General features: G+C 34.7%; 2 protein-coding genes and 2 long non-coding RNA genes across 4 annotated transcripts; 2 read left to right on the top strand and 2 right to left on the bottom strand.

Annotated features, from left to right (window-relative positions):
- Window positions 1-3,805: 3,805 nt before the first annotated feature.
- LOC131930895 (uncharacterized) lies at window positions 3,806-5,359 on the bottom strand. The gene is made up of 4 exons (XM_059287557.1): window positions 5,283-5,359; window positions 4,814-4,935; window positions 4,213-4,377; window positions 3,806-4,106 (listed from the first exon to the last, which is right to left on the bottom strand). The coding sequence occupies exons 1-4, from the start codon at window positions 5,321-5,323 to the stop codon at window positions 4,048-4,050; spliced, it is 387 nt and encodes a 128-aa protein (XP_059143540.1). The 5' UTR covers window positions 5,324-5,359; the 3' UTR covers window positions 3,806-4,047.
- Window positions 5,360-11,029: 5,670 nt separating this feature from the next.
- Window positions 11,030-14,550, bottom strand: LOC131930888 (uncharacterized). The gene is made up of 3 exons (XM_059287552.1): window positions 14,484-14,550; window positions 12,000-12,162; window positions 11,030-11,375 (listed from the first exon to the last, which is right to left on the bottom strand). Exons 2-3 carry the CDS (start codon window positions 12,153-12,155, stop codon window positions 11,100-11,102), a joined length of 432 nt encoding a protein of 143 aa, XP_059143535.1. The 5' UTR covers window positions 12,156-12,162; window positions 14,484-14,550; the 3' UTR covers window positions 11,030-11,099.
- A 4,248-nt stretch (window positions 14,551-18,798) lies between these two features.
- LOC131930889 (uncharacterized) lies at window positions 18,799-22,770 on the top strand. The gene is made up of 4 exons (XR_009384185.1): window positions 18,799-18,853; window positions 20,406-20,796; window positions 21,563-21,658; window positions 22,588-22,770. It is a non-coding gene; the product is annotated as an uncharacterized LOC131930889 (long non-coding RNA).
- A 721-nt stretch (window positions 22,771-23,491) lies between these two features.
- Window positions 23,492-26,344, top strand: LOC131930891 (uncharacterized). The gene is made up of 3 exons (XR_009384186.1): window positions 23,492-23,656; window positions 25,950-26,123; window positions 26,292-26,344. It is a non-coding gene; the product is annotated as an uncharacterized LOC131930891 (long non-coding RNA).
- Window positions 26,345-26,898: the final 554 nt, after the last annotated feature.

The raw sequence follows: 26,898 nt of genomic DNA, 5'->3' as shown, positions 1-26,898 counted from the left end.
CATATATACGTCCAAAAATAGTTCACTTTGTTGATTCCAAAAAGTTGAAAAAATTCAAAATAGTTCTAGTAGCCTGTTACAGAGTAGAAATTTGTCCAGTTTTAGATAAGACATCTTTAGGAACAGTTTACAATTAATAAACTAGATCTGCTAATCCACAGTAGAAAAACTTGAACAGCTAATCCATATAGAAAAAACTTGAACAGCTAAATCCAAATAGAAAAAAAAACACACATTTGTAGGTGTAACAGTAATCTGTTACATATTTATTCGACATTGGTGAGACAATGTCGAAAATAATGTGATAACAATTATCACGTTGATGACTTGACTGTAGATAACTATTAATAATTTCATGTACTTGCTTGATATACCAGCGTTGATCACTGGCATACAGTGGAAGACCACTTCAGAAACGTTGAAAACTGCTTACAATAATAATGTGACAATTCTTTGATCACTTGTGGTAACACTGTAACTTCGTTGAAGATTTCTGACTTCAATCTAATCCATCAATGTAACAACATCAGTGTAACAACTTGAGTATACGTCCACTTCAGCCAACAAAAAAGTAACAAATGTTGACCATTTCTGACAATATAGCAACTGGTGTTGCCCCCACTTCTGTCACCATATGTAACAACATGAATTCTTTGTTGTTGTGGGTTAGTTTTCACACAGGAATACAAGCAATAGTGGCAACTTCAAATGATGACTTTATTTACACTATATACAGTGAGAATGATAAATCCATAGTTATTCATGGTAAATCCATATTAGAAGATACTCAACAAGTACAGTCACAGTCACGACTCCAAGTCATGGAGACATCTTACATTCACTGCCACAGTTCAAGTCCCAAGTCCTAGCACACAACACCCGTTCACCTTTTTGCTCTCCCTTTTATACGGTCCATTCTCTCCCCTTACGTACATGAGCGATCTCACCCAAAAACATGAAAAAACACATGACGATCGCTCAGACAGTCCTTCCGCTAGCCAGGTACTCTTCATTCATGCAAAACACAATATAATAAAGATACATAATAATACAGTCTGTGACAATATATATAGACATAAGCTCTTTTTATGAGCTAAATGAGTTTTTAAGGCAATTGGTGAAATCTGCGAAGCTTAATCCGATATAACGATAAAATGACGAGCTGTGTCACCGTTAGTGTTGCTACTGACACCTGTCTGACACTTGACTGACAACTGCTGACACCTGGCGAACGTTGGCTGTCACCTAATAAGACTTGTGTAAAACTTCCCAAATAAAGAAAACAACAAAAGCACATACACGAATAAATAGAGCAGGTTAACATGCATCGAACTAAATATTGACAGAACAGAAATAACAAACGTTATTGTATGCGCCAAAACACAGGGAAAGATAAACCGGGAGTGATCTCCCCTAAACTTTCTCGAATATTCTTATATAAAACAACAAGAGATGGGAACTCCATTTTAAATACTTAAAGTTTTTAAAATAGAAAAAAATCTCGTAGAAAAAAGAATTGCACACCAAGTGAACGCCAAATGAATGTGCATAATAGTGCGCAATATTATTAGTTCTTTATAAATTTACATGCGTTTTTTGAGAAATCGGAAATAGCGTAAATTAGTAAATTCGGTAAACGGAAATTACTCTAAATTTCACAGCAGGTGGAGAATTAGATCTTGTACTTACATGTGAAATTTCATTTATCTATCTGAAATAGTACTCAAGTTATAGGCTTTTGAAAAATTCAAAGTTAAAAAAGTACCACTTCCGGTTATCGGAAATCGCTCAAAAGTTGATACTGATCTACGATTTTGATAAAATACTTATATGTGAAATTTCATCAACCTAGCTGTAACGATACTCAAGTTATCGTGTTTACACACACACAGACACACAGACATACGGACAAGATTGCAAAATTATGTTTTTTCCGTATCAGTGAGGTGTAAAACGTCGAGATTTGTAAAAATCTCGATGTTTTTTGCACGATTACAATATACTTCGTATGTACGAGAAAGTAAAAAATGAAAGCCGTTTTTCTGATACCCCATATTAAAACGAAATCATAATATAAATAGATGGCAGGAAAAGTAAATAATTGCAATGAAAAAAATAATAATTTTAATAATTTAAAACAAAGAACAAGCTTAAAAGAAGCATACGAAAAGACATAGCTCAGTTTGATTAAAACAACATACTACATCAGAACCCTGAATAGCGCTGCTAGGTTAGACAGAAGATACACTCAAGCGATAATAAACTTAAACAAACTAAAACACCTTACTAAGACACTCGGAATTACAGACCACGAATCACAATTACAATTGCATAGCTAACTAAGCCACATAAGTAAAGTATAACCACCCACAAGTCATCTATTACAATCGATACATCTTTTATACTGGAACCGCTTATCCGCATGTTATGATACTAACCACCCACAAGTCATCTATTACAATCGATACATCTTTTATACTGGAACCGCTTATCCGCATGTTATGATACTTTTGGGAGTTGATGAGAATTCTCCCGACAAAGTTTCTGTGCAAAAAAGAAATGAAACTTATCATGGGTTTCGCCTGAGAGGGTGCGATATTTGCAAATAAACGGTTTGGCGCTTAGAGTTCCAGAGCGGCTATAGCTGCACTTGGTATCCGTTATTTGGGCGTCTTGATTAGATGGTAAGATGTACTACTATATTTAGCAGTAAAAATGCAATAAGCGCAGCTTAGGCGATTGCAAGAGCACTATGGCGAATACGTTAGTTTAAAAAAAAAAGGCTATGCATTAAAGACACTATGGGCAACATACTTTATGAAATCAGGCGTCTATTCCGGCGCCCCAACAGGAGACGATTTGGCGCACATGGCTCCCCCATACACATTATGGCGCCTACGTTTGTTTAAAAGTGCGATAGGCTGTGAAATCGAACCAGGTGCGTGCTTCTGCGCCCCGCAGCGCGCTATTTGCCAGCACCCTCTGAGTTTCCCTTTAGCGCTATGGCGCATATATTCGTTTTAAAGAGTGCCATAGAACATTGATAAGCTGTAGCATTATAGTCGTTCAATGATTGAATCAGTATTGACACTGTGGCAACAGAAATTTGATGATTAAAACAAACCAGGAGCTGTACGCGGTGCCCACGCCCATGTAACCGGGGGCTCCTTGACATCAGGGCGGTCACCGAAATGTGTTCTAACTCAATCTTAAGAAGAGTGATTAAAGTACACTCAAGGCTTTCATACAACTCGTCCTGCTGTGTGATCTGCGGTAGTGTGGGCAAACCCTTGACACGAAAAAGTATATGGTTTTACATTAAATAACGACATTCAATGCTTAAACTGAGCCAGGGGCCGTACCCGACCTCCTTTCTGTGCTGTAACCAGAACATATCGAGAGCCACCAGGGTGCCCGCCGAGGTATGCTCTACATCATTATTTTAGAGAGTGATCAACCTACACTCAAGGCTTTCATATAGCTCGCCTTGGCGTGTGGGCGGTAGTGTAGACAAAACGGCGCACCAACTACTATAATCCATAATATATAGCGTCTTCTTTGTTTAATATTAAATAACTCATTTTTAGAAAAGCAAAATCATGATGTAAAAATACATGTTTTTTTTAACGTAACGACGAAATCCTTCTAAAATTTTGCGACAGCCTTTCTTCTGATACCACACCGAACTTACGAGTGTGGATCGCTAGTCCAGTATATAAAGCTTAAATGAACACTCTGTCTATGTATGTATGTAAAATGTTTGTGGAAAACATGCATATAGTAAAAACAAAAACTCGACTTGATCGCCGTTGTGTAATATTTTTAAATTGTTCATTTTTGTACTAAAGTATACATTGATAATTAAAAAAAACCTCAATATTGTTAATTTTCAAAACATATTTTCTTTTTACAATGTACCATTTTAGCTAACGTAATGTGCAAATAACAAAATAAAAAAGACAGATAGAGAAAGCAAAATAAATAAAAGTTTGTAATACAAATGTTAACATAATACTTCGATTAAAACTCCATAAACCAACTTGGCATTTAATCGAAATAGGCGTTCCAATTATATCTGGCTTCTCTCTCTGAGACGACGCCATTACCTGAAATGATATTAGATTAAACTTTAAAAGTAGTGATTTATCTTTACAATTTAATTAGCTTTTATGTATATTATAGTAGGTTTAGTGTAAAGATACAATTCCTTACCATCTTCATCAAACAGGTGGAACATGTGTGGGAAGTCTAGAGAGTTGAGGACCTCATCGGCGACTCTGTCCAGCTCAAGAAAGTAGAGTGGGGCGTTTTGAGGGTTAGGGAAACCTTCCTGTCTCCATCCCCGGTCGAATTCTTGTTTGGTCACATCACCGTCAGCTGTGAGGAAAAGTTTATAATTGCTTTGAAAAGACACAATTAAAAAAATAATCTTTTCAGGTATCATCACTAGTTTGACATCGGAAAATAAAATAGCGTTAGCTATTGTACATGTGGAATCCAGCAGAACAAAAAAGGCAAATGTAAATGTATTACAATGCAATGTTTTATCTTGGATAAGTTTTACATTTTTATTGAAATTATTGCAAGCTCCAATTGTTAATAATTCTTCAAAATGAATTCTTGGGATGGGATTTACGATTCCCAACGCCATTTTTACAATATACAACATTCTTTAATTCCGCTCCACCATCTTTAATACTCAACCAATGTCTAACTGTTCCCACGCCTACTGAACAGATGACCAACTATACCCTAACCTACTGACCCAATAGAAGACGATTTCAAGATGAGTTCAACAGACTCAGTGTTTTACCGTTGTCATCAAAGTGAAGCCAGAATCTGTCAAACTCATTCCTCTGCAAAAGGTTATCACTTCCGGCGTATCTTTGAAAAAGGTTGTCGTAGTTGGTACCGCCGCCAGGTTGGGCAACGACGCTGTAAATCACATTAATTGTATGGTTAAAGTTTTAAGCTTTTTTCTAAGTAATTATTTTTTTCATAAACATGTACATCAAATTAAATGTTTAACGTAATGTAAGAAAATAAGAAGGAAGAACATGACTATCAAGTACACATAACTATACATCAAACTAATACACACATTTCATACCCAAACACAGACATCTTGGTCAAAGAATTTTGAAGTAAATGACGAAAAATGTAAGAACTACACAAACAGTCGCACATAAAATAACACACATATACACAAATCAACAACAAATAAGACCGTACATGCTAGCAATATTAAAAACAATATATTTAAAAATATGCTTTAAACATACCAGCCAAAGATAGCTAGAGAAAGTAGAGCGAGGGTCCTCATGGTATTCTGGAGCTGCAGTGTAACGACATATCTCTGGCCCGGTTTTATAGCCCATGGGTCATGACATGGACGCGTGACTATGAACACAAACATTTAATCTGATTTTTTTTAAAACTAGTGTTGTTTTGCGTTATCTAATTAACTGCCAGATTTGAATATTGTGTAGTATTAATCGAATAGAATCTTTCCCATAGAAAATTTTATATAAATATTTTGACGTCCAAAGATCCACTACAAAAATCAACGATATTCTTGCTTTTTTTGACGTTTAGCATACTTAAATTATGTTTTTTTTTAGAATTAATCTGTATTCTACTAAAATTAACATGCAGAAAAAGCTACCATTCCTCATTATCACAGTTTGTTACACAAATTCAATAAACTTTTTAAAAAAAAACTCGTTGATTTGTGTAACTTTAGCGAATGACGCAATCTGCATCATTGTTTCTGGAGACTAAGTGGCGCACTGAGTTATCCTGTTAGCACGTTGGCACTTCGTTATTTTTAAGGAGCCAACGCTGCGTCTGTGCTGTAGTGTTATTGTGGGGCTCCTGAGAGTTCCCCTCATTATTTCGGAGAGCTATTAACGTACATTCAAGGATTTCATTCGTTAGTGTAGGTAAACCCGTGTCCCGATAACTATGATCCAAGCGCAGGCATTGTTTACATTTTAAATAACTCACTTTTAGAAATCCTTCTAATATATTTGGTCAGACTTTCTTCTATCCCCGCGACAACGGGAGACGGGTGCGCTAGTTAAAAATAAATTAATGACAACTAAAAGATAGTGTAACATAACATTACACACACACATAATCTCTACCAAGCACATAGTAACTATTAAATGTGAGATGATATGCACATCATCGATAGTAATATTAGAGCCTTCCATTGAATTCCATTGAAAGCAGAAAACTAGAAAAAGCCTCAACAACCATTAACTGGCCTAAACTACCACCCTGTGCATTTAACCTTTACAGAATAAATATTATACTAACCAAAATAATTATATTATCCTTAACCTTTATCTATCTATATTCTTTATCATATTTTTCATTACCGTTAACGTTACCGTTACCGTTACCGTTACCGTTACCGTTACCGTTACCGTTACCGTTACCGTTGCCGTTGCCGTTGCCGTTGCCGTTGCCGTTGCCGTTACCCTTACCCTTACCCTTACCCTTACCCATACCCTTACCCTTACCCTTACCCTTACCCTTACCCTTACCCTTACCCTTACCCTTACCCTTACCCTTACCCTTACCCTTACCCTTACCCTTACCCTTACCCTTACCCTTACCCTTACCCTTACCCTTACCCTTACCCTTACCCTTACCCTTACCCTTACCCTTACCCTTACCCTTACCCTTACCCTTACCCTTACCCTTACCCTTACCCTTACCCTTACCCTTACCCTTACACTTACACTTACACTTACACTTACACTTACACTTACACTTACACTTACACTTACACTTACACTTACACTTACACTTACTTTCTCTTTATTTAAACTGTTTCATGGGCCTCATTTATGCTTTGCACTAAATAACCTCTTCAGTTATTTAACAGAAGATTTAAAAATAGCTTGGAAATGTCTCATTCAAAATTAAATAACAGTGTGCCTCAGAAATTGCGCATCAAACGAACTTATGAATGAAATTATTTATATCTGACGTATTTGCTTTGTTTACATTAGCCATGTGGCAAATAGTAAGCAGTAGTCATAATAAATCAATTAATTCTCACATCTATTAGAAAAACGTTTAGAATTTATTTGCTTGGTTGCTCTCCCTACTTATATGACACGCCTTCTCTACCTGAAGATTCGAACACCGGAAGAATGTATCTAGATATTACTTATATACAGCAAGAAATAAAACGTTGCTCTAATTATAAGCTGCATGTCAGCTTGTAATTAAGCGTCATGTAAAGAAATTAAAGATTTTGCCAACCGGTAAGAACATTAAAAAAACCAACAACAACTTGTTCTAGAATGTTATCTTTAATAACCCCAAGATAAGAAAAGACTGACAAGTCTCAGAGGCGTATCCAGGTTTTCGTTGTAGGGGGAGCGAAAAGAGCAAAAAAGGCGCCGAATTTTTAACACGTTCTATATACGTGTATTATATATATATATATATATATATATATATATATATATATATATATATATATATATATATATAATTACTACTGTATGTCATTACTTCGCTATGATGTAAAATAAATTGAAAGTAGCACTCTGAAGAAATAAGAAAAAACACAATGTAGGCCGACAAAAAAAAAATTGTATCAATCTAAACAACAACAAAAAATATATATACACTTACTAAAACCAAAACAATGTACGTAACACAATCTGTTTTGTAATTCTTGTAAAAAAAAAATTTCTTGCATAATAATTCCTGGGAAATTATTTAAGACAAGTGAAATAGGGGAAATTATCACTCTCTTAATATAAATAATATGTATTTATCTACACATTTAATTATAAATGTCTAAACCAATAAATAATTAATTTAGAATATAATGAAATTATTTAACACTATTCGTGTTTACAAAATATTTTTGTCTATAATCAGAATTTAATATATCGTCATCATAAATGCTAAAGTATTACAGCATAATGAAATTTTTTAAAATCAGAGTTGGTATAAAACCACGCTTTTCGATGTAATTTAAAAATACTCGGAATAACAGCCTACATTTAACTAAATATCGGTCTTTTAGGTCAGATCATGTGTTTTTAAGTAACTACTGCTTCTTTGGGTTTTTTTTAAACATAGTGACAGGTATGGGTTAGATAACTATATTGATCACACACCTTTTTACTGGTAATTGCAAAAACAATTTTCACAGAGTTTTACGTTTAAAAAGCTAATTTTCTGGCGGCATGGTACTTTGGTACATCATTACGCGGTTTTCTACATGTACTTAACAGATCAGTTCGGGGTGGGTTGGGGGTGGGGTGTGGGTTCAACTTCATTCACCACTGTCCGGTCACTTTAGGTCAATTATCCAACCCAGTGTATACCTAGGTGTGACATTAATAATCGCTCTACACTCTACACCAGGGGTCTCCAAACTACGGCCCGCGGGCCGAATGCGGCCCGCGAAGTCGTCTCATCCGGCCCGCTGAGATCTTTTCGTCAAAGGAAAAATCGTTTGTTAGTGATGGTTGAGAAACTATGCCTGGAAGAAATTGGCCCCCGAACTGAAATTTGATAGTTAATGCGGCCCTCGGACTGAAAAGTTTGGAGACCCCTGCTCTACACAATTGTGGTGGTGAGGTGTGTGTGTGGGGGGGGGGGGGGAGATAACCAACTCAGAGTGAACATTGCGTCAGTTTTAGACGACTTTTCTAAACATATATATATTACACAAATGTATATTACACAAATATATATTACACAAATATATATTACAGAAATAGATTTAAATAAGTAGCAGTGGTATTATGACAAAAAATTGTTTACAGAGGGGTCCATGTAAGCAAATACATTATACAATTGCCTTAAACTTAACACCCCTCTTGCCAAGTGGTACTACCCGTAGCGGTTTTTTAAACATTGCAATGCATCGTAATGGTTATTTTTAGAATGGCAAACTGATGCAGCTGTTAATACGTGTTGTAAACGTAGACACTACTAGACTAGTACAATAATGCTTAATTGCTGCATGAAAAGAAATCTTGTGATTTACATAGATGTGCCGACCAAAAATATTTTTTTAACAAATATCATTGTTTAAAACTTTGAGTTCAAAAAGTTTCCAAAAAGGCGCCACTTTGCTGAAAATGGCCAGAGGGGGAGCGGCCGCTCCCCCTGCTCCCCCCCTGCGTACGCTACTGACAAGTCTGTTCTAGAAGTTTAAAAAAAAAATGTTAGAACATTGTAGATCGTGTACTGCCACATGGGTTTCTTAGATAAGAGAGGTCGCAGCGGGTTGGGTAAAATATCGTTCGTTCGTTCTTTCGTTCGTTTGTTCAATTTTTTATTTATATTTGCCCAGCACTATCATGTGACTAGCCGTCAAATTTTCTTCTGAGACCGCGGCAACGCGTGGTGACGGGAATGTTAGTTGGTTATTAAAAATTAATCTTTTTCGAACTAAAGGGAGATAACAAAATTAAATCATTTGATAGATTACTCTTTTAAAAACAGAAGGGGAGATAACTAGCTAGGGGCTTTCACGAGACCTGAGTAGGGTCGAATCAGTGACGGCTATTAGGGGTAGAAAATATAGTTTTTAAACTAAAGGGAGTTAGCAAGATTAAGTGTAACACTTCCTCAGAGGGGGGTGTGGCGAGATGTCACCCACTGATGTGTAGTGTTTTTATGGGCTGGCTCTGATAGATAACACGCACACACACAATGACGCATTTTGCTGATACATCCTGACTTTTGAATATACGGCAAATACGTATACAGCACATCCATGTACAGTATGTGTACAGTAGGCGTACAGTAATGTACAGTATATAGCCCTTCATTAAGTTTACATAACCAGTTGGACAGCTGAACCCGCAGCCTGGGGTTTGAATGCCATGGACACAGGTACAACTACCCAGAGTTCCAGAGGTCACATGACATGGGAACAAGGGGAACATTGCTCACAGAAGAGAATGAAAATACATCAACAGTTGCGGTCCCACAGGTACCGTAACCAAATAAATTATATATTATCTCCCCTGATTGGTAACCCATGGTATGTGTTACATAAGCATTAAGCATTGCTTTAATAGGTTTCGTTGTGGTATTTAAATTGTGTTCACTATTGGCCGCTTTTCACGTGGTAGATATTCGTCTTTTAGCTATCGAGTGCTGTTAATTGTGTTTTAAAGCACATATTATACAGATGTGTCGACTTTATTTATTAGGAATCATTAAAAAGTAAAAACAATAAACACATAATAACAATTATAGCATCGAGCTTTTAAATGCACTGTAAATAAATAAATTAAAAAAGTGCAATTTGCTTAATTTAGTAACGGCTCTTGTCGCTTATAAGATAGTTTATATATTTTAGCGACGAAAGCCTAATTAAAGAAAGCAAACTACATGGGTTTTTTACTTTCTCGTATATACGAAGTATAGTGAAAGTCCTGTTACCGTGAAAAAAATACCCAGATTTTTGTAAATCTCGACGTTTTAGGGCTCCATGTGTCGGAAAAACATAGTTTTGCAATCTTGTCCGTATGTCTGTGTGTCTGTGTGACTGTGTGTCTATGTGTGTGTAAACACGATAACTTGAGTACCGTTACAGCTAGGTTGATGAAATTTCATATTTAAGTATTATATCAAAATCGTAGATCCGTATCTACTTTAGAGCGATTTCCGATAACCGGAAGTGGGACGTTTTCTACTTTGAAATTTTCAAAAGCCTATAACTTAAGTACTATTTCAGGTAGATAAATGAAATGTCACTTGTAAGTAAAAATTCTAATTGTCTGCCTTCTGTCAAATTTTGAGTTATTTCCGTTGACCGGAAGTAGTGATTTATGCTATTTCTAAAGTATTTATAAAGTACTAATACTATTCCGCACTATTAAGCACATTTTTATGGCGTTCAAAGAATATATATATATATATATATATATATATATATATATATATATATATATATATATATATATATATATATATATCAAGCGAACAAATCTCAATACAAATATGTAGTTAAATTTTTTGATGGCTTTATTGACAAGGACATTATTTTAGTACTTTAATCTAAGACTATATGGTCAAACTTTTAAAAACTATTTAAAACCAAATTATTTCCCTTGTTCGTTGTCGATCTTCTTAATTTGTTCTATGATCTCTTGCAAGGTTTGTCGGTCCTGTTCATCAAAGCCTAGCGCGGCCAGCTGTCCGGCAATATCCGACGGTGCGTCCCTCCCCGTGTACGATTTAAAAATGTCGAACACCTTCTCGTAGCCGCCCTCGTACAGACTAGATGCCAGACCGTAGAGTTTTTCGACCATACTAAAGATGCCATCTAAAAACCCACGTTTGTGAAGCTCAGCGAATCTTTTCGATCCTTGCAAGTTCTGGAAATTGAAAAATGTAATAATATAAAAGGAATTGTTTAAAGACACAGACACACAGACACAGAGACACACACACATGGATATATATATATATATATATATATATATATATATATATATATATATATATATATATATATATATCAGAGGCGTAGCGAGGGCGGGGCGGGGGGTGCGGACCGCACCGGGTGACACCATTGTAGGGGGGTGACACCAAGCCCAAATATTACAAAATGTACAGAAGAAAATTACATTTTCGTTTAGTGATTAATTAAAGTTAAACAGTCTTTTAAGTACAAATCGACAATTGTTACAAAAGGGTGGGAGGGGGTGCTATACACATGCATGTACCCTTATGTGGTATATATTTAAATTATAGGCTTATGTGGGGCTACCCACACACATACACTTTATATATATATATATATATATATATATATATATATATATATATATATATATATATATATATATATATATATATATATATACATATATAGATATATAATATTTAATTAAAACATATATAAAGAATGATGAATTAGTGTAAATTAGTAAAATAACTTACGATAAATGTGTTTTGGACTTAAGAGAGTTTAAAACTAATAAATAAAAATACTTGACCGCTTTAGTCAATTCCAAGGCCCTCTCCAAACTTTGAGCAAATGTCTCGTCTAATTCTCGTTCAACCTCTGAGTTAACGGTATCCACGCTCTTGGCTGATGTGCTGCCCAATAACACCAAGATGGCGGCAAACGCGAGAAGATAGGGAGTGTTCATTTTTTTACTAGACCAAAAATAGAAAATGTAATATTATGAAAAATTTATATTCCATCACAAAATATAAATATCTACATTCATTTTAGCCGTTGTAAAAGAGCTGGTTCTAAAATGTACTTTAAAATTTGTAGTGAAATTAATCAAGTGCTTAAAATTTCATCCGTATCTTGCTGTATACTAAACACAATAGGTTATTGTGTGGCTAAAGTCAACCTTATAATCTAAAGCAAATATTAAGCTATTGCCATCACACTCAATCGGAAAGTTACTAATATCACACTTACGCATCATTCACGTAAATGTTACCTACTTAATTATTGATGATATTGGATCAAAAATTTACAAAAACATTGCGTGTATCTAAACTACCACCTAGTTAATTCAGTGTTACTGTATTAAGTAACCTCTACATATCTTTTATGAAAATATTGCTATTCCTAGACGTGAATTATTATTCAAAATGCCTTTAAATACAGTTTTAAAGGAATGTGTTTTTTTTTTAAATGAACGATCAATGTACCATACAGTAAAGGGTTAGATTAACCTTAGTAAATGGGATCTGTTTTGAATGGTATCTCAGGAAATTGCAAGGGTATGAGAGTATGTGTGTGTTGTAGAATGATTTATATTAATAATAGATTGTGACCTTGTAACGAGATATGTAAGGATTTGACGTTTGAGAGTAGGATCTTGTTGCTGGGGAATTAGGGTAGATCAGTCTTCGTCATGTTGTGCTAGGCAGAGGTGTAGCTAGAAGTAGGTGGGTTGGACGGCAACCCCTGGTAAACGGGTTGAAATAAATTGAAAAAAAAAGAAACCTCATTTTGAGCTGCGTTGCTGATTTATATTCAGTAAATTAAGAAAAAAAAGACTAATCATTGACTTTACAGAGGGGTCTGACTGTTTTCTACATAAATTGTATGACACCAAAAAAAAAAAACCAGTTTCTGTTACAGGTTTGTGCCTGGAAAATTGGGTAACCAAATCTTTCCAAATTGAAGGGGTGGGGAGGGGGTGGGGGGTGGTGCGCTTTTTAGTTAACTTGATAAACTATACATAAATAGGGGGGGGGAGGGAATGGGTCACTTCGCCTCTGGTGCTAGTGTGTGAAGGTTTTTATCCGTCATCATGAATGTTGTCAAGCTTTTGTATACATTGTGAAGGTGTCTATCTAGCTCAGGGGTTCCCAAACTTTTTTTACTCTAGAGCACATTCTAAAAGATCGGTAGGGTGGCAGGCACCACCTATTTTAAATCGATTAACTCATTCCATAACGTGTCATTTTCCCATAATTTATTTTCTTATTTTCTTATAGTCATAATGTATTAATAATTAATAAACAAAAATGTTTCAAAATAATGAATTATTTGGCATTTTTTTTCATATTGCATACACACAGAGAAATGTATTTACAAAACGTAAATAGTGCGGTCTGGCTCGCCACTAGACAAGTTGGGACAAAAATCGAACATATTTAATAAACCTAGGCGGTAAAAAAAAACATATTGTAACCAATGAATAAAAATTAATAATATTTTAAAATAATGTTTATGGAAAAAAAAATTCTGTCTCTGTCGAATAGTGAGAGGCGGGCACATACGAATCGTTCAGCGGGCGCCATGGCGCCCGCGGGCACAGGGTTGGGAAACCCTGATCTAGCTAGTTAAATAAACATTGGAATACAACTATCCAATCCTGTCAGGTCATTTGTATCAAATCGTTTGTGTTGGTAAATTTACGTTATCATGTATGGTAAACCCCATCCACTACTCGCTTCTCAACGTGACTTTTGGATTAAACCAGACTTTTGGACAGCATGATTAGTCAAAAACAAATACATACTCAGATACAGGGCATTGGTTTTATATTATTTTAAAAAATCTATAAAACAAGAAACATGAAATTGTACGGGACCATTTTACCTGGGTATACAATGGAACTATGGAAAGGAGTGGCTAGCGGTAAAGAGCTGGACTGCTAACCCGTTAGTCTCAAGTTCGAATTCGGGTCCACGTCAGTAGACCGTCCCTGAGTCCACCCAGCTCTGATCGGTACCTAACCAACGTTGGGGAAAGTAAAGGCGGCTGGGCATAGTGCTGACCACACTGTCCCTTCATATGCCAAGGTAACAGATACAAGTGAAGTCTACTTCACTTGCCCCTTATACCGTCAGCTTTGAAAGGGAACTTTACTTTACTTGCTTTATACAATGGAAGTAATTAAATGAAACATAATATCAATAAATATCATACATTGCAAACAAAAACTATATAACATAAAACATAATATATAACATAATTTGAGACATTGAGAATAAAATTAACTTACAATCACAGAAGCTTGATGAGAAATTTAGTAGGTAACAAATGCTGTAGGTATGTATGGTACAGTAGCAAGATTTGGTTAGAATTTATACTAAAGTCAAGGTTAATTTGTAGACAACATGGTGCCTGGGAACTTGATGAGTTTCTTTTTATGAAGTAATCTAGTTTTTACAGCAACTGAAGAAATCCCCGAAGCTTGATCAGATATAACGAGAAAAATGACGAGCAGTGTCGCCGTTAGTGTTGATACTGGCACCTGTCTGACACTTGACTGACATCTGCTGACACCTGGCGAACGTTGGCTGTCACCTGGTAAGAATTGTGTAACACTACAGGTGTGGAGTGAGATGTGGGGCACTCTGGGGTTACAGGTCAGTAGTAGCATACAGCTTAATGGACGCAGGTCAGTAGTAGCATACAACTTAATGGACGCAGGTCAGTAGTAGCTTACATCTTAATATAGTTAGGTGATTAGCATACAACTTAATGGACGCAGGTCAGTAGTAGCATACAACTTAATGGATGCTGGTCAGTAGTAGCATGCACCTTAAAATGCCAATAGTAGCATACAGCTTAATGGACGCAGTTTTAGCATACAGCTTAATGGACGCAGTTTTAGCATACAGCTTAATGGACGCAGTTTTAGCATACAAATTAATGGATGCTGGTCAGTAGTAGCATACAACTTAATGGACGCAGATCAGTAGTAGCATACACCTTAATAGGCCAATAGTAGCATACAGCTTAATGGACGCAGTTTTAGGAAACAGCTTAATGGACGCAGTTTTAGCATACAACTTAATCGACGCAGGTCAGTAGTAGCATACATCTTAATTAATAGGCCAGTAGTAGCATACAGCTTAATGGACGCAGGTCAGTAGTAGCATACAACTTTATAAACTCAGGTCAATAATAGCATACAACTTAATGGACGCAGTTCAGTAGTAGCATACAGCTTAATTAATAGGCCAGTAGTAGCATACACCTTAATGGACGCAGTTCAGTAGTAGCATACACCTTAATGGACACAGGTCAGTAGTAGCATACAACCTAATGGACGCAGGTCAGTAGTAGCATACAAGTTATTTGGCTCAGGTCAGTAGTGACATACACCTTAATGGACGCAGGTCAGTAGTAACACTGCAAATTGTAAATCATTACGAAACCTTGCGCTTTTGTCGAATTGCTCGTATCACAAATCACATTATCCTAATTGAACGTAGTTTAAGTATCATTAGTTCATCCCATCACCCACAATACAACCACCGCTGTTTTTGGTACATGAGTTTTTATTTTTATAAATATGTATTTATAAATTATAACAAATTGTGTAACAAAGCTTAACAAAAGAGAATGGAAAGAAATCAACTGGTTGTACAAAGTGTATAACCAACCGACTTGAGCTAACGGAAGATGCTGGTGGAGGAACTGGGGGGAGGGGGGGATAGGCTTCACTACGTTTACGTACATGTTACAATGGTAATGCTAAACCATTTCAGTCAGTATAAATCACTTACTAGTTACACCAAAAATACCACACTTCATTTATAGACTTCACGGAACATTACTGGTTTCCATTCTGTAATGCTGCAAGTTTCTCTTTCTTTGGCTTAATTTTAACAACGAGCTTTTTTCTTCACCCGTCTCTGAATTCCTAATTTTTTAAGCAAATCATAACTCAAACGATAAGCTCTATCTCAAAAAATCCCTATGCAGGAATGTCATTGTATTTTTGTTACAGATATCCCAGAGTCGGGATCCAAAATTTAGTACATGATCAACATTCATTGAATAACAGGTTAAGTAAGTTATTTGATATTTACCAATTATACATTTACAAAAGTTTCGTTTCCGATTTTGTTTAATGCAGCTAGCATTGATTACTCATTTTCAATCAAATTGTATGCAGTAGTACAATTTAATTGCTGCTTTAATAGTCGTGATATTTAACTAAAATTTGTAAAAAAAAAAAAAAAATTGGTCATTATTCAGATTGCTCATTTTTTGTAACACTAATGTTAAGTTATTTCCCTTGATTCTAATTTTATTTTATTTTTATTTTTTATTTAATTCTTAATAAGAGAATTTACAGCCGTCTTTGTTATGAAAACTACCCCAGCGCTAACGTGTTATTATGACTTAATGACCACAATGATTACGATATAAAAACGCAATGCAAAACACATTGCTAAGACTTGACGAAAAGTCAAGCATTAGACTAAGTGATTAAAAATTTTAAGGTGTGCTTTTATTAGTAATTATGGACATTTTTTTTAGCCTCAGGCATGTAATTTAAAGCGTCAGTTTGCCTTGCATGTTCGCTTTAGTATTATAGTTTTCATCATCGGCTTCTGAGGACTGATACAGATTTACAATAGTAATACTTCTTTCTGACATTTAGCCTACTTTCGTTAATTTAAGATGGTTTACTTATACATAGATCTAATACAAAACGTCTAATTACAATTTTATTCTTAAACCTGAAAATGCTAAAGTATAATTAAAAGGTGATTCAAAAACAATTTTCCGACACGGTGTGTTGAAGCGGCCTGGCCTTATAAGTAGAGCTGAAATAAATTTGGGATTAAAGAAAAATAATATAAATATTATAAGCAGCCGGAATGATATGTTAAGTACATTAAGACTTATGAAATAAAGCATTATTACCTTTCAAATATCTATATCTATACCAGTCCTCCTACATTTGTTTTAATACATTTATTTTAAAGATTTAAAATATTTTGCGCTAAACTGCTCTGACATAGAGTTCAGATAAATATTTCAAGCAAAACTAAGGCATAGACTGAGAACTCTCGCCTAACTAAACACAAATAGAGATGGAAAAAGTATTGATTTTAATTAAGAAAGCCTCAAGCAAAACATAACTTCAGCAGCCCTCGAGTAATTTACGTTAGCAGTGCGGCGCCAGGTTATTTAGCGCCCTCGGTACAACTTATTAAAACGCCTCCCCCGAACACATTTTTTCGGACCCCATTTGTATAGTAAATACAAACACACACACACACATATTTATATATATGTTTATGTATGTATATATATATATATATATATATATATATATATATATATATATATATATATATATATATATATATATATATATATAACAGAAATATATATTATTTACGCATATTACATATATAAAAATATATAGGCCAATATATATATATATATATATATATATATATATATATATATATATATATATATATATATATATATATATATATATATATATATATATATATACATATATATATATACATGTATATATATATATATATATATATATATATATATATATATATATATATATACATATCTATATATATGTGTATATGTATATGTATATATATATATTTATTTATTTATTTATATATATATATATTTATATATATATGTATATATATATATATATATATATATATATATATATATATATATATATATATATATATATATATATATATAAATATATATATATAGGCCTATATATATATATATATATATATATATATATATATATATATATATATATATATATATATATATATATATATATATATATATATATATAACAAATATACATTTTATAATGTTATTTTTCGTACATTTTTGTATTTGTAGGGATGTTACATGATGTTTTATACCATTTGAGAGGGCACGTAAAGGTCATTAACAAACTATACTGTGGGGCGATGATGGTTGAGTGGTTGAGCCTTTAACTGCATATCCGAAGGTCGACAGTTCGGATCTCGGTTCGTTATTGCATGATGTCTCTGAGACCACCAAGCTCTGATGAGTATCCGATCCGACTGATGAAAGATAAAGAAACGGCTCGCTTTAGTTCTTACCAAAGCTCTTCAGTACATTCAGTACACAGGTTCCCGAACCTTTTCGAATGCGACCTCTAATTAAAAAAAAAAAAAAAAAAAACCAAGGAGCCCGCGATCACCATATAACTAAATTAAAATAAATGTGTTGTTTGGTTTAATCTGCAAGTCTGGAACCCTCGGAAAAAACCACCTGTGACACACCTGGTGGTCGCGATTCGCTGTTTGAGAACCCTTGTTCTAAGTAAAGTAAATGTAAAAAAAAAAAAATAATAATAATTGAAAACAACAATGGAGATAATCGTCATGGTGACAAGCACCATTGGTCTTTACCATCCCCTTATAAAAACAAATATAAACCATCATTTACCCAATTTTAAAAAAAATATATTAAAATACGTAGGAACAGTTGACACTGTTCAACACTTCGGAAAAACCCGATTTAAAAAACGTGGATCTATTTTTATTTTAAAGCAGCTCGATTGAAGTCAAGAGAAGCAAGTTGCTCTGGTCGTACACGGTAAGAATAAGTAGTTGTCTTTTAATACAACATAATTTACAAGAAAAGACAAGCACACAACATAACAGGTGTCGAACAAATAGGCTACTTTTGAATTGAAGCAAACTCGAAATTCTATTTATACTTTAGTAACCGCCATTTAAAATGCTTCGATTAATACGTTTCAAGTTAGATCTAAACATAATTTCCCTTTTTATAGCTCTTCCCTTTCAACTAAAATAAACAGAGTATAACGTACTTTTATAATCAACCACATTTTAATTATACATCCTAAAAGTATAAAATATTTAAATAAGAATAAAATATAGTAGCTTCGTTTCAGAAAAATAATTTTGGAAATCCCCGATTCTTTTTTTAGTTTGTCGGATATTTAATAAGCATCACCAAAGAAAAAATAAAAATAAATGAATAAATAAAATAAAGGAACCGCTGGTTTAGAATAGGATAAATTTAAATAATAATCATATATGCGTTTAAACTTGAAGATAATACAAATATGTATTTACTTCATCTCTCTAAACAATTTACAAGAGCGTGGTAGACATTTGCTATTTGCTTTTATTAAAACGGTTTGTTAGGGTTGCTGTGAGAGGGTCCACTACGATTTTAAGAATACCATTTTCATGAACTGTCACATTACAACGATACAAGTGATAATCACTTGGCACAATGCCTATTATTTCCTATCTCACTATCTATTCAACCACTGTCCTCATTCAGAATTATACAACTATGCGGTCATCCATAAATGACGTCACGCATTTTTTTTGAGGATTTTTACCTCCCCCCCCCTCCCCTCCATCACAACATCGTCACAGAAAGCCAGACACCCCCTAAAAGACGCCACACCTCAGCCTAAAATACGATATGTTTCCCAAATCTTGTCTGAACTTAGTCAACATGGAGTATTTTAATCAGAGTTTTTTCCAGGTATCTTTTCGGGGGGGGGGGGGGGGGGGGGGGGGTGGGGGGGGGGGGGGGGTTGGGTAGTGTCGAAGCCCCCCTGAAGAAAGTCTACCGCCCCCCCCCCCCCCCCTGCAACGAGATCCAGTTTATATAGTAAACATACACTTTTACTAATGTCCAACCCCCCCCCCCCCCCCTGAGAAAAAGTCTTGAGGAAACACTGATTTTAATCAATTCCTGTTACAATGTATTTAAACAGTTTTCTAAAACGCAAATTTTTTTCTCTAAAATTCGTCCTAACGGTGCTTTTTTTATAATACAAAAGAGTGACGTCATACCTTCTGAACCCCACCCCCCCCTCCCATTCATCACACACCATCACAAAATTACAGACCCCCACCACCTTACGAGTGTGACGTCATTTGTGGACGACCCCCCCTATCCTAGATTTCATCATCACACAGAATACCTCTTACATCCACAACTTAGCCCTAACTCACGAGCTTGTTTCTTTTGGAAAACTTCACCGTCCTTTCATCTGCGTCATATTTTCATTCTTTCATTACAGACATGCACCAAAATTTATTCGCAACAATTTACACTAAATCACGCATCATAAAAACGGTTTATTTTATACAATTACTAGACCAGGGCGGACACCATGAGAAGATGCCTCTTCACTTCCTGGTGTTGCTCTACATCCGGGCTATTTTGGCAACACAGCTCTGCCCACCAGCCGAAGAGGGGACCTCCTATCATTGTCACGTGACCGTCAATAACACAGAAGAGCGTACGGTGGTCTTAAGGAGAGATGGCAAGGTCTATGCTCAGTGCGACTGGTCAAGACTGACACTGACTGTCATAATGTGGACAATACTGACTTGACAGTTGGGCTTGATGTCAGGGAGACAATGTCACATTTGAGTTCAGAATGGCTAACGTTACCAGGGACAATGACCAAGCTATGTGGAGTGTTGAGACCTATCTTGACAAGGCGATACCAGATGTCCTATTTCGTTTTAGGACTCTGGTTTACGGTGAGCTCATATCCTAATAGTAGAAGAATTCAGGGTTAATGACATTTAGTTGTAGCTTTTATAGCTGGTATAATGGATGAAAAGTTAAGGCCCTTAGATGTAGAAAAGTAAAAAAAAGTTAAGTTCCCCTTCCAAACCTGAAAGTCTATGGGGAAAGTGAAGTAGAGTTCACCTGTTTCTGTGACCTCGGCATAGAAGAGATAGTGTGGTCAGCAGAATGCCCAGCCACCTTTACTTTCTCTAAAGTGAGTTAGGTACCCATCAGTGCTATGTGGACACAGGGAGGGTCTACTGACTTGAACCCGATTTGAACTCGAAACTTACGACCCTCAGTTGTAGGCAGTATTTATTAGTTATTAAAAAAGTCGCTGGAAGATGTTAAATCTATTGTGAATTATGTGAATGATTCAAGTATTTAAATGAGGTAATAGTTGAAGAGTTTAGGTATTTGATACAGTTCAACACAAGTTGTTGAATATTTTGTATGAGTTTATTTACATAGTGTACACAATTTGGTCTATGGTGAGTAATAACTATTTGCAGTCATCAACGACATCAAATCATATACCAACCATACTGATGAATTAATAACACAAGCCATAATTCATGTTAATGGCCCAAAAGTCAGGTTAAAGCCTTTACGACAGTTTTGCAGCTCATAAGTTATGTAAAGGACCCATAAACTCGGTTTAGTGTTCATTTAACACACTTAGCTTAATTTCTCTTATCAGACATATTATATTAAATACCACTACACAATTTTCAGTGAAGATAAAAGACGTCCCAGCTGAACACGACATGGTCAAGCAAAGGTCTAATCGTCACAATTGTCGTGCCAGTGTTGACCTATCAACCCACACAGGTAATTTGCCCAGTGTTGACCTATCAACCCCACACAGGTAATTTGCCCAGTGTTGACCTATCAACCCCACACAGGTAATTTGCCCAGTGTTGACCTATCAACCCACTCAGGTAATTTGTCCAGTGTTGACCTATCAACCCACACAGGTAATTTGCCCAGTGTTGACCTATCAACCCACTCAGGTAATTTGTCCAGTATTGACCCTATCAACCCACTCAGGTAATTTGTCCAGTATTGACCTATCGACCCACACAGGTAATTTGCCCAGTATTGACCTATCAGCCCACTCAGGTAATTTGGTCCAGTATTGACCTATCAACCCACTCAGGTAATTTGTCCAGTATTGACCTATCAACCCACTCAGGTAATTTGCCCAGTATTGACCTATCAACCCACTCAGGTATTTGCCCAGTATTGACCTATCAACCCACTCAGGTAATTTGCCAGTATTGACCTTCAACCCACTCAGGTAATTTGCCCAGTATTGTCCTATCAACCCACTCAGGTAATAGTGTAGTATTGATACTCAAGTAATTTATATACAATTGGACCTATCAGCCCACAGTAATGATTTATCAACAACAAACATGCATTTTTCTCTCATTTAACTGCTGATTAACAATTGAAAAACCTTCACCTTTATATCTACGTAATAATATGTCTTTGACTACGTAAACATTGTTACTTTAACTGCACACAAAAGATACTCGGACGAAACCAAAGTAGTTCTACACATATTTTACCCATTATGTTAAATAAAAAAGTTACACTTTCAGAACATGCTGTACTAAGTAAATATAATTTACTACATATTTTCCAAGCGATTCATTTTTACTAAACCTAAACTATTTTCATTACAGATTTACATATGTTAGTTTCTCGTATTGTTCTACTAACTTCCATATTTCTAACCATCATGTCGTCCAAAGATCAAGCTACTTCACGACACTCCAAAAACTGCTTCTTCTTGTAACAAACACACACGTGGGAAAGAAAACTCCTAACTTCAGGTCCACATGCGTTATCTCCCTTGATGTTGAGCAACCCACCAAAGCCAACCTGGACTTCCTGTTGTATCCGAAGATTTCCGGGTTGTCTGAAGATGAGGGTGTTGGCTATTCTAAAAATATCACCATCACAATCGGTAATTCTATATTTATAAAACTTACAAATTAAAGGTAACTATATCAGACATCAAATAAATATTTCAACTAACCAGTGATTTAACTACAATCCAAATACATTTATCAAATCTTGCGAACTTTACATATCGATATACATTTATATTTAACATTTTATGACTGGTTTGCTTTCTGGTAAATGCTAAGTAAATAGCTAGAAGGGCATAAAAGTAAAGCTTCGAAATCTAAATGGAATTTTTTTTAAACGATTACATTACGTTCTTTATATTCCGTATACGAGAGTGTACAACGCCAACTGAATGAAAACTAAGAATGTGACTATAATAGAGTGGAAATTATTACTTAACTTAATCTTAGAAATTAATTAATCATTCATTTAATGTCACATTGCACTCTCATCAGATATAGGCTTACGTGCCAAGTTTCAAAGAAATAGGTTCGTTTTAAGTGGTCAAAATTTCGCTCGCCAATTTGATCCAAGGCAATTAATGCACCAAAAAAGAACGATTGTGAATCCAATTTAAATAAAAGCATTTAAAAATAAAATGAAAAGTATGTATATCTCGCTGACTGTTTTTAAAATAAATTACAAGACCATTTACGGGAGATCACTCACGCTTGATTTGTATTATCTTCTTGTATGAACTGATATTTTTTTCTTATTTAAAGAAGACCGAAGGTTAAGATTAAATCCTGCACAGAACCACCAGATGGGCAGTTGGTCACCTGCATATGCCAACGAGTGGACAATAGCGACGTCCCAACGAACTAACCTGGAGCATAGCGTCTAGTTCCAAGGTGGACACCAGCATCAACCTAACGACAATTTCCTTCACCTGGATGGAAAATATAACCCGTTAGTAGTTTTAATAGTTATTTACGTTACTACTCAAACTTCGAATATGGCGCAAAGTATTATTTCGAAAAAAAAATACTTATATTGCAGTTTTTTTATTTGTGTTTGTTAAAACCACAGACCTTTAGTTTAGAATAGTTTGGGATACAATCAACTATAGACTTGAAAAGCTGGTTCAAAGTGGTTTCAAATTTTCGCCAGAAAGAATATTTTTCAACGAAAGTTGAAATATTCATTAAATTTGTGTAATCAGTACAAAATTACTTCTGGTTCATTAAGGCTAGAAATAATAAAATAATTAATTACTAGTAATATATTAGTATTTAGCAAACACTTTTATTTTTAATTTGGATTAGTAGAGTCAGGGTGTTTTGGTGATTAGTGGTGTTATCAATTTAATATAAATACAATACTGCGCTATACACCATTGATCACTATTGTGTATTTTTATCTTGGAAAACAATTGTTCTGACTTGTATTGTTTTACTCTCCCTGGCCATTCCGGTTGACTTCAGGAGAGCTTGGAAATAGGTTTTGTTAATATATGAATTCATAAAACAATTCAAAACGGCTTTTCAATGGCTTATACTCGATACAAAAATATAAAAATGAGTGAAATCAATAGTTCCCAAACAGGTTTAATTTTTACAAGTTTTAATGTAACTATAATTGTATTTTAAAATATTTTTTTAATTTTTAAAAACTAATTTTGCAAAAAAAAATGTAGTACGATTGCATAGACTTTTCATGCCTATTGTGCCGCCTATTGATTAAGCTGTACGATAAGTAATATGTATTTTTTGATGACTGGTAAATTGTCAAAATTGTCAAAATAATTACTAACTTAAACGTTAGTTTTGAGCGTAGGTAAAAATGTCTTACTTTTCAAGCTCCTTACCCATGTAGGCCTATATAGTTACATAAACTAAGTTCCATGGAGTTCCCATACCGGCAACCTACAGTTATTTTATATAGAGGCTGTCTAAATTATTCGCAGTCGCTCGCTTTTTAAAAGCTTTTATTTAACACACTTCCCTCTGTCTGTTGTCAGTCGTCAGTCTGTGGTAAGTCTGTCTAGATCGAAACGCCGGAGTTGAAAATTCGGACAGTTCTACTTGACCGATATGATTCACATTTGGCACGTGGGTCAAGACATGAAGACATGCAATATGAAATTAAATTTGACCTTAATTGGGATTTTTTATGAATTAATTAAAATTTGGAACGAATTAGTAGGCATGTCTATCCAACCACACCACACACGCGTCATTACGTTCAATGGCTGCGCCATCACGTTCAATAGGCGCGCAATGGTTTTTAGTCATGTAACTCTATTATAAATAAAACATGTAAAGTTACTGAAAAAAAAATCATAAAAAACGTTTAATAACAAGCTTTTATGTAATAATGCACTAAAAAGTAGAAAATAAATTACACCTACTATTTAAAATTACTATAAAGAAAAGATGGTCTCTTCTCAAAGTATTAGTAAGGTATCCAATAGGTACTAAAGTACTATAGTGGACCCACGCTTTTCTTTATAGTAATTTAAATAGTAGTGTATAATTTATTTTTCTACTTTTTTAGTGCTTGTTATTAAAACGTTTTTCATGAACAAAAATTCTGTTTAGGGCCTGATTGATACTTGGAAAACAAAGAAAATTGATGTATTTATTAATTTCAACTTGTTGATGCGTTTAAAAACTATAAATAAACCTTTAAGTTGGACGCATCTTCAAAATAAACCAGATTTTTTTTCCTCACACGTGTGGGTAGAGTAGAAGGACAGCAGCCATATCGAACTAACAAGTAAGATGGATTCTTTGTTTCTTCCAGTCATCTCTTCGGAAAATTTAGTCCGCCCCCCCCCCTTCGAAAATTTCAGGTGTACCCCCCCCCCCCTCCCGGAGAAAAAAGTCAGGATGAAACACTGGATGGGTTGGGCTTAAGCTGATTAGGAATTACGAAAAATAAGAGTCTCTAAACTAGTACCAATAGGGGAAAAGGAAAGAGACTAAGAACATCCCGGACTATAGAAAATTAATAAGCACGACTGGAATAAAGTGGACCCAACTGAAGTCAGCCGTCAAAAATCGAGTTATTTAAAATGTACCTGCTTTACATGGAGCATAAAGGTTTAAAGTCAAGCATCTTTTTGAAGCTCCCAAATATTCTATAAGTAATAATTTATAAACTAAAGACTAATTGTTACCTACTCCTAACTACCTGCAGCTGATTTATTACCTATTCCAAAGTCTTCTAAATGTTTTATATGTTTTTTTTTTCTTTGTAGATAGAGACTGCTTAGCCAAGAGTGCTTTAGGGCAATCAAGGGTTGGATAGGCACAAATTAAGCTACCAACATCTGGAACAAACTCAAATCAATGGATTGTAGTTGGAACAGTAATAGCCCTACTCATTGTTACACTGTTCGTCTTTTGCTTGTATCACTTTTATAGAGATAGAGGTATGTATTTCTACATCTATCATTACACATATGGAAAAATAATCGATGTAATTATATAGTTTACGCCCTTTATACATTGTATTTTATGCTAAATAACTTTTTGTAAAGTACACAACTCAACGTTATTACTTTTAAAATAACATAACATTTTTTTTTACTACTTTTTAGGTTGTCAGTGTAAGAGCCTTCCATGTTTAAGGGATAGGACAAAGGTATTCAATAGGTAAATGTCATGGTTTGAATATCTATTAAATATTACTAATACAATACTAAACTAACAGTATATTGTGTCTAGCTGTTATGTATAATGTAAACTTGCGGATTTTGTATATGTGTAGTATGACTAATCGGTTTACTAAGCGCACTTTTATAAAACTCATGGAATCAAGACAAAATATTAAACTAACACTTTCACTAACATGTGATATACTCGACGATGACTTTTTCCCTGCATGTAAACACAACTTGATGCAAAATGGAATGCATGTGTGATTTTTAATCATTTTTCAGATATGTGTGTGTAGCAATAAAGTCCTGAAATGCTAAAATATTTGAATGAATGGCTTTTAATACGAATAACATTAACAATATTTCGTGTAGAAATAACTTGGGTTGTGTAATAATTTTCTATGTAAATTTTGGAAACTAAGAATACCTTAAGACTAAAACTGTTTCAACTCAACTATTAAATCGCCAGTTACATTTTAATAGTTACCCCTCTCATTACATTATAATCCACTCCGCCGTTTTCCTACCTCACCCATTAACACTTCAC

This window comes from Physella acuta, unplaced genomic scaffold (assembly GCF_028476545.2).
Source record: "Physella acuta isolate Inbredline_101_S28 unplaced genomic scaffold, ASM2847654v3 ptg001864l, whole genome shotgun sequence".
NCBI lineage: Eukaryota > Metazoa > Mollusca > Gastropoda > Physidae > Physella > Physella acuta.
This window is presented reverse-complemented; position numbering and strand designations above follow the sequence as displayed.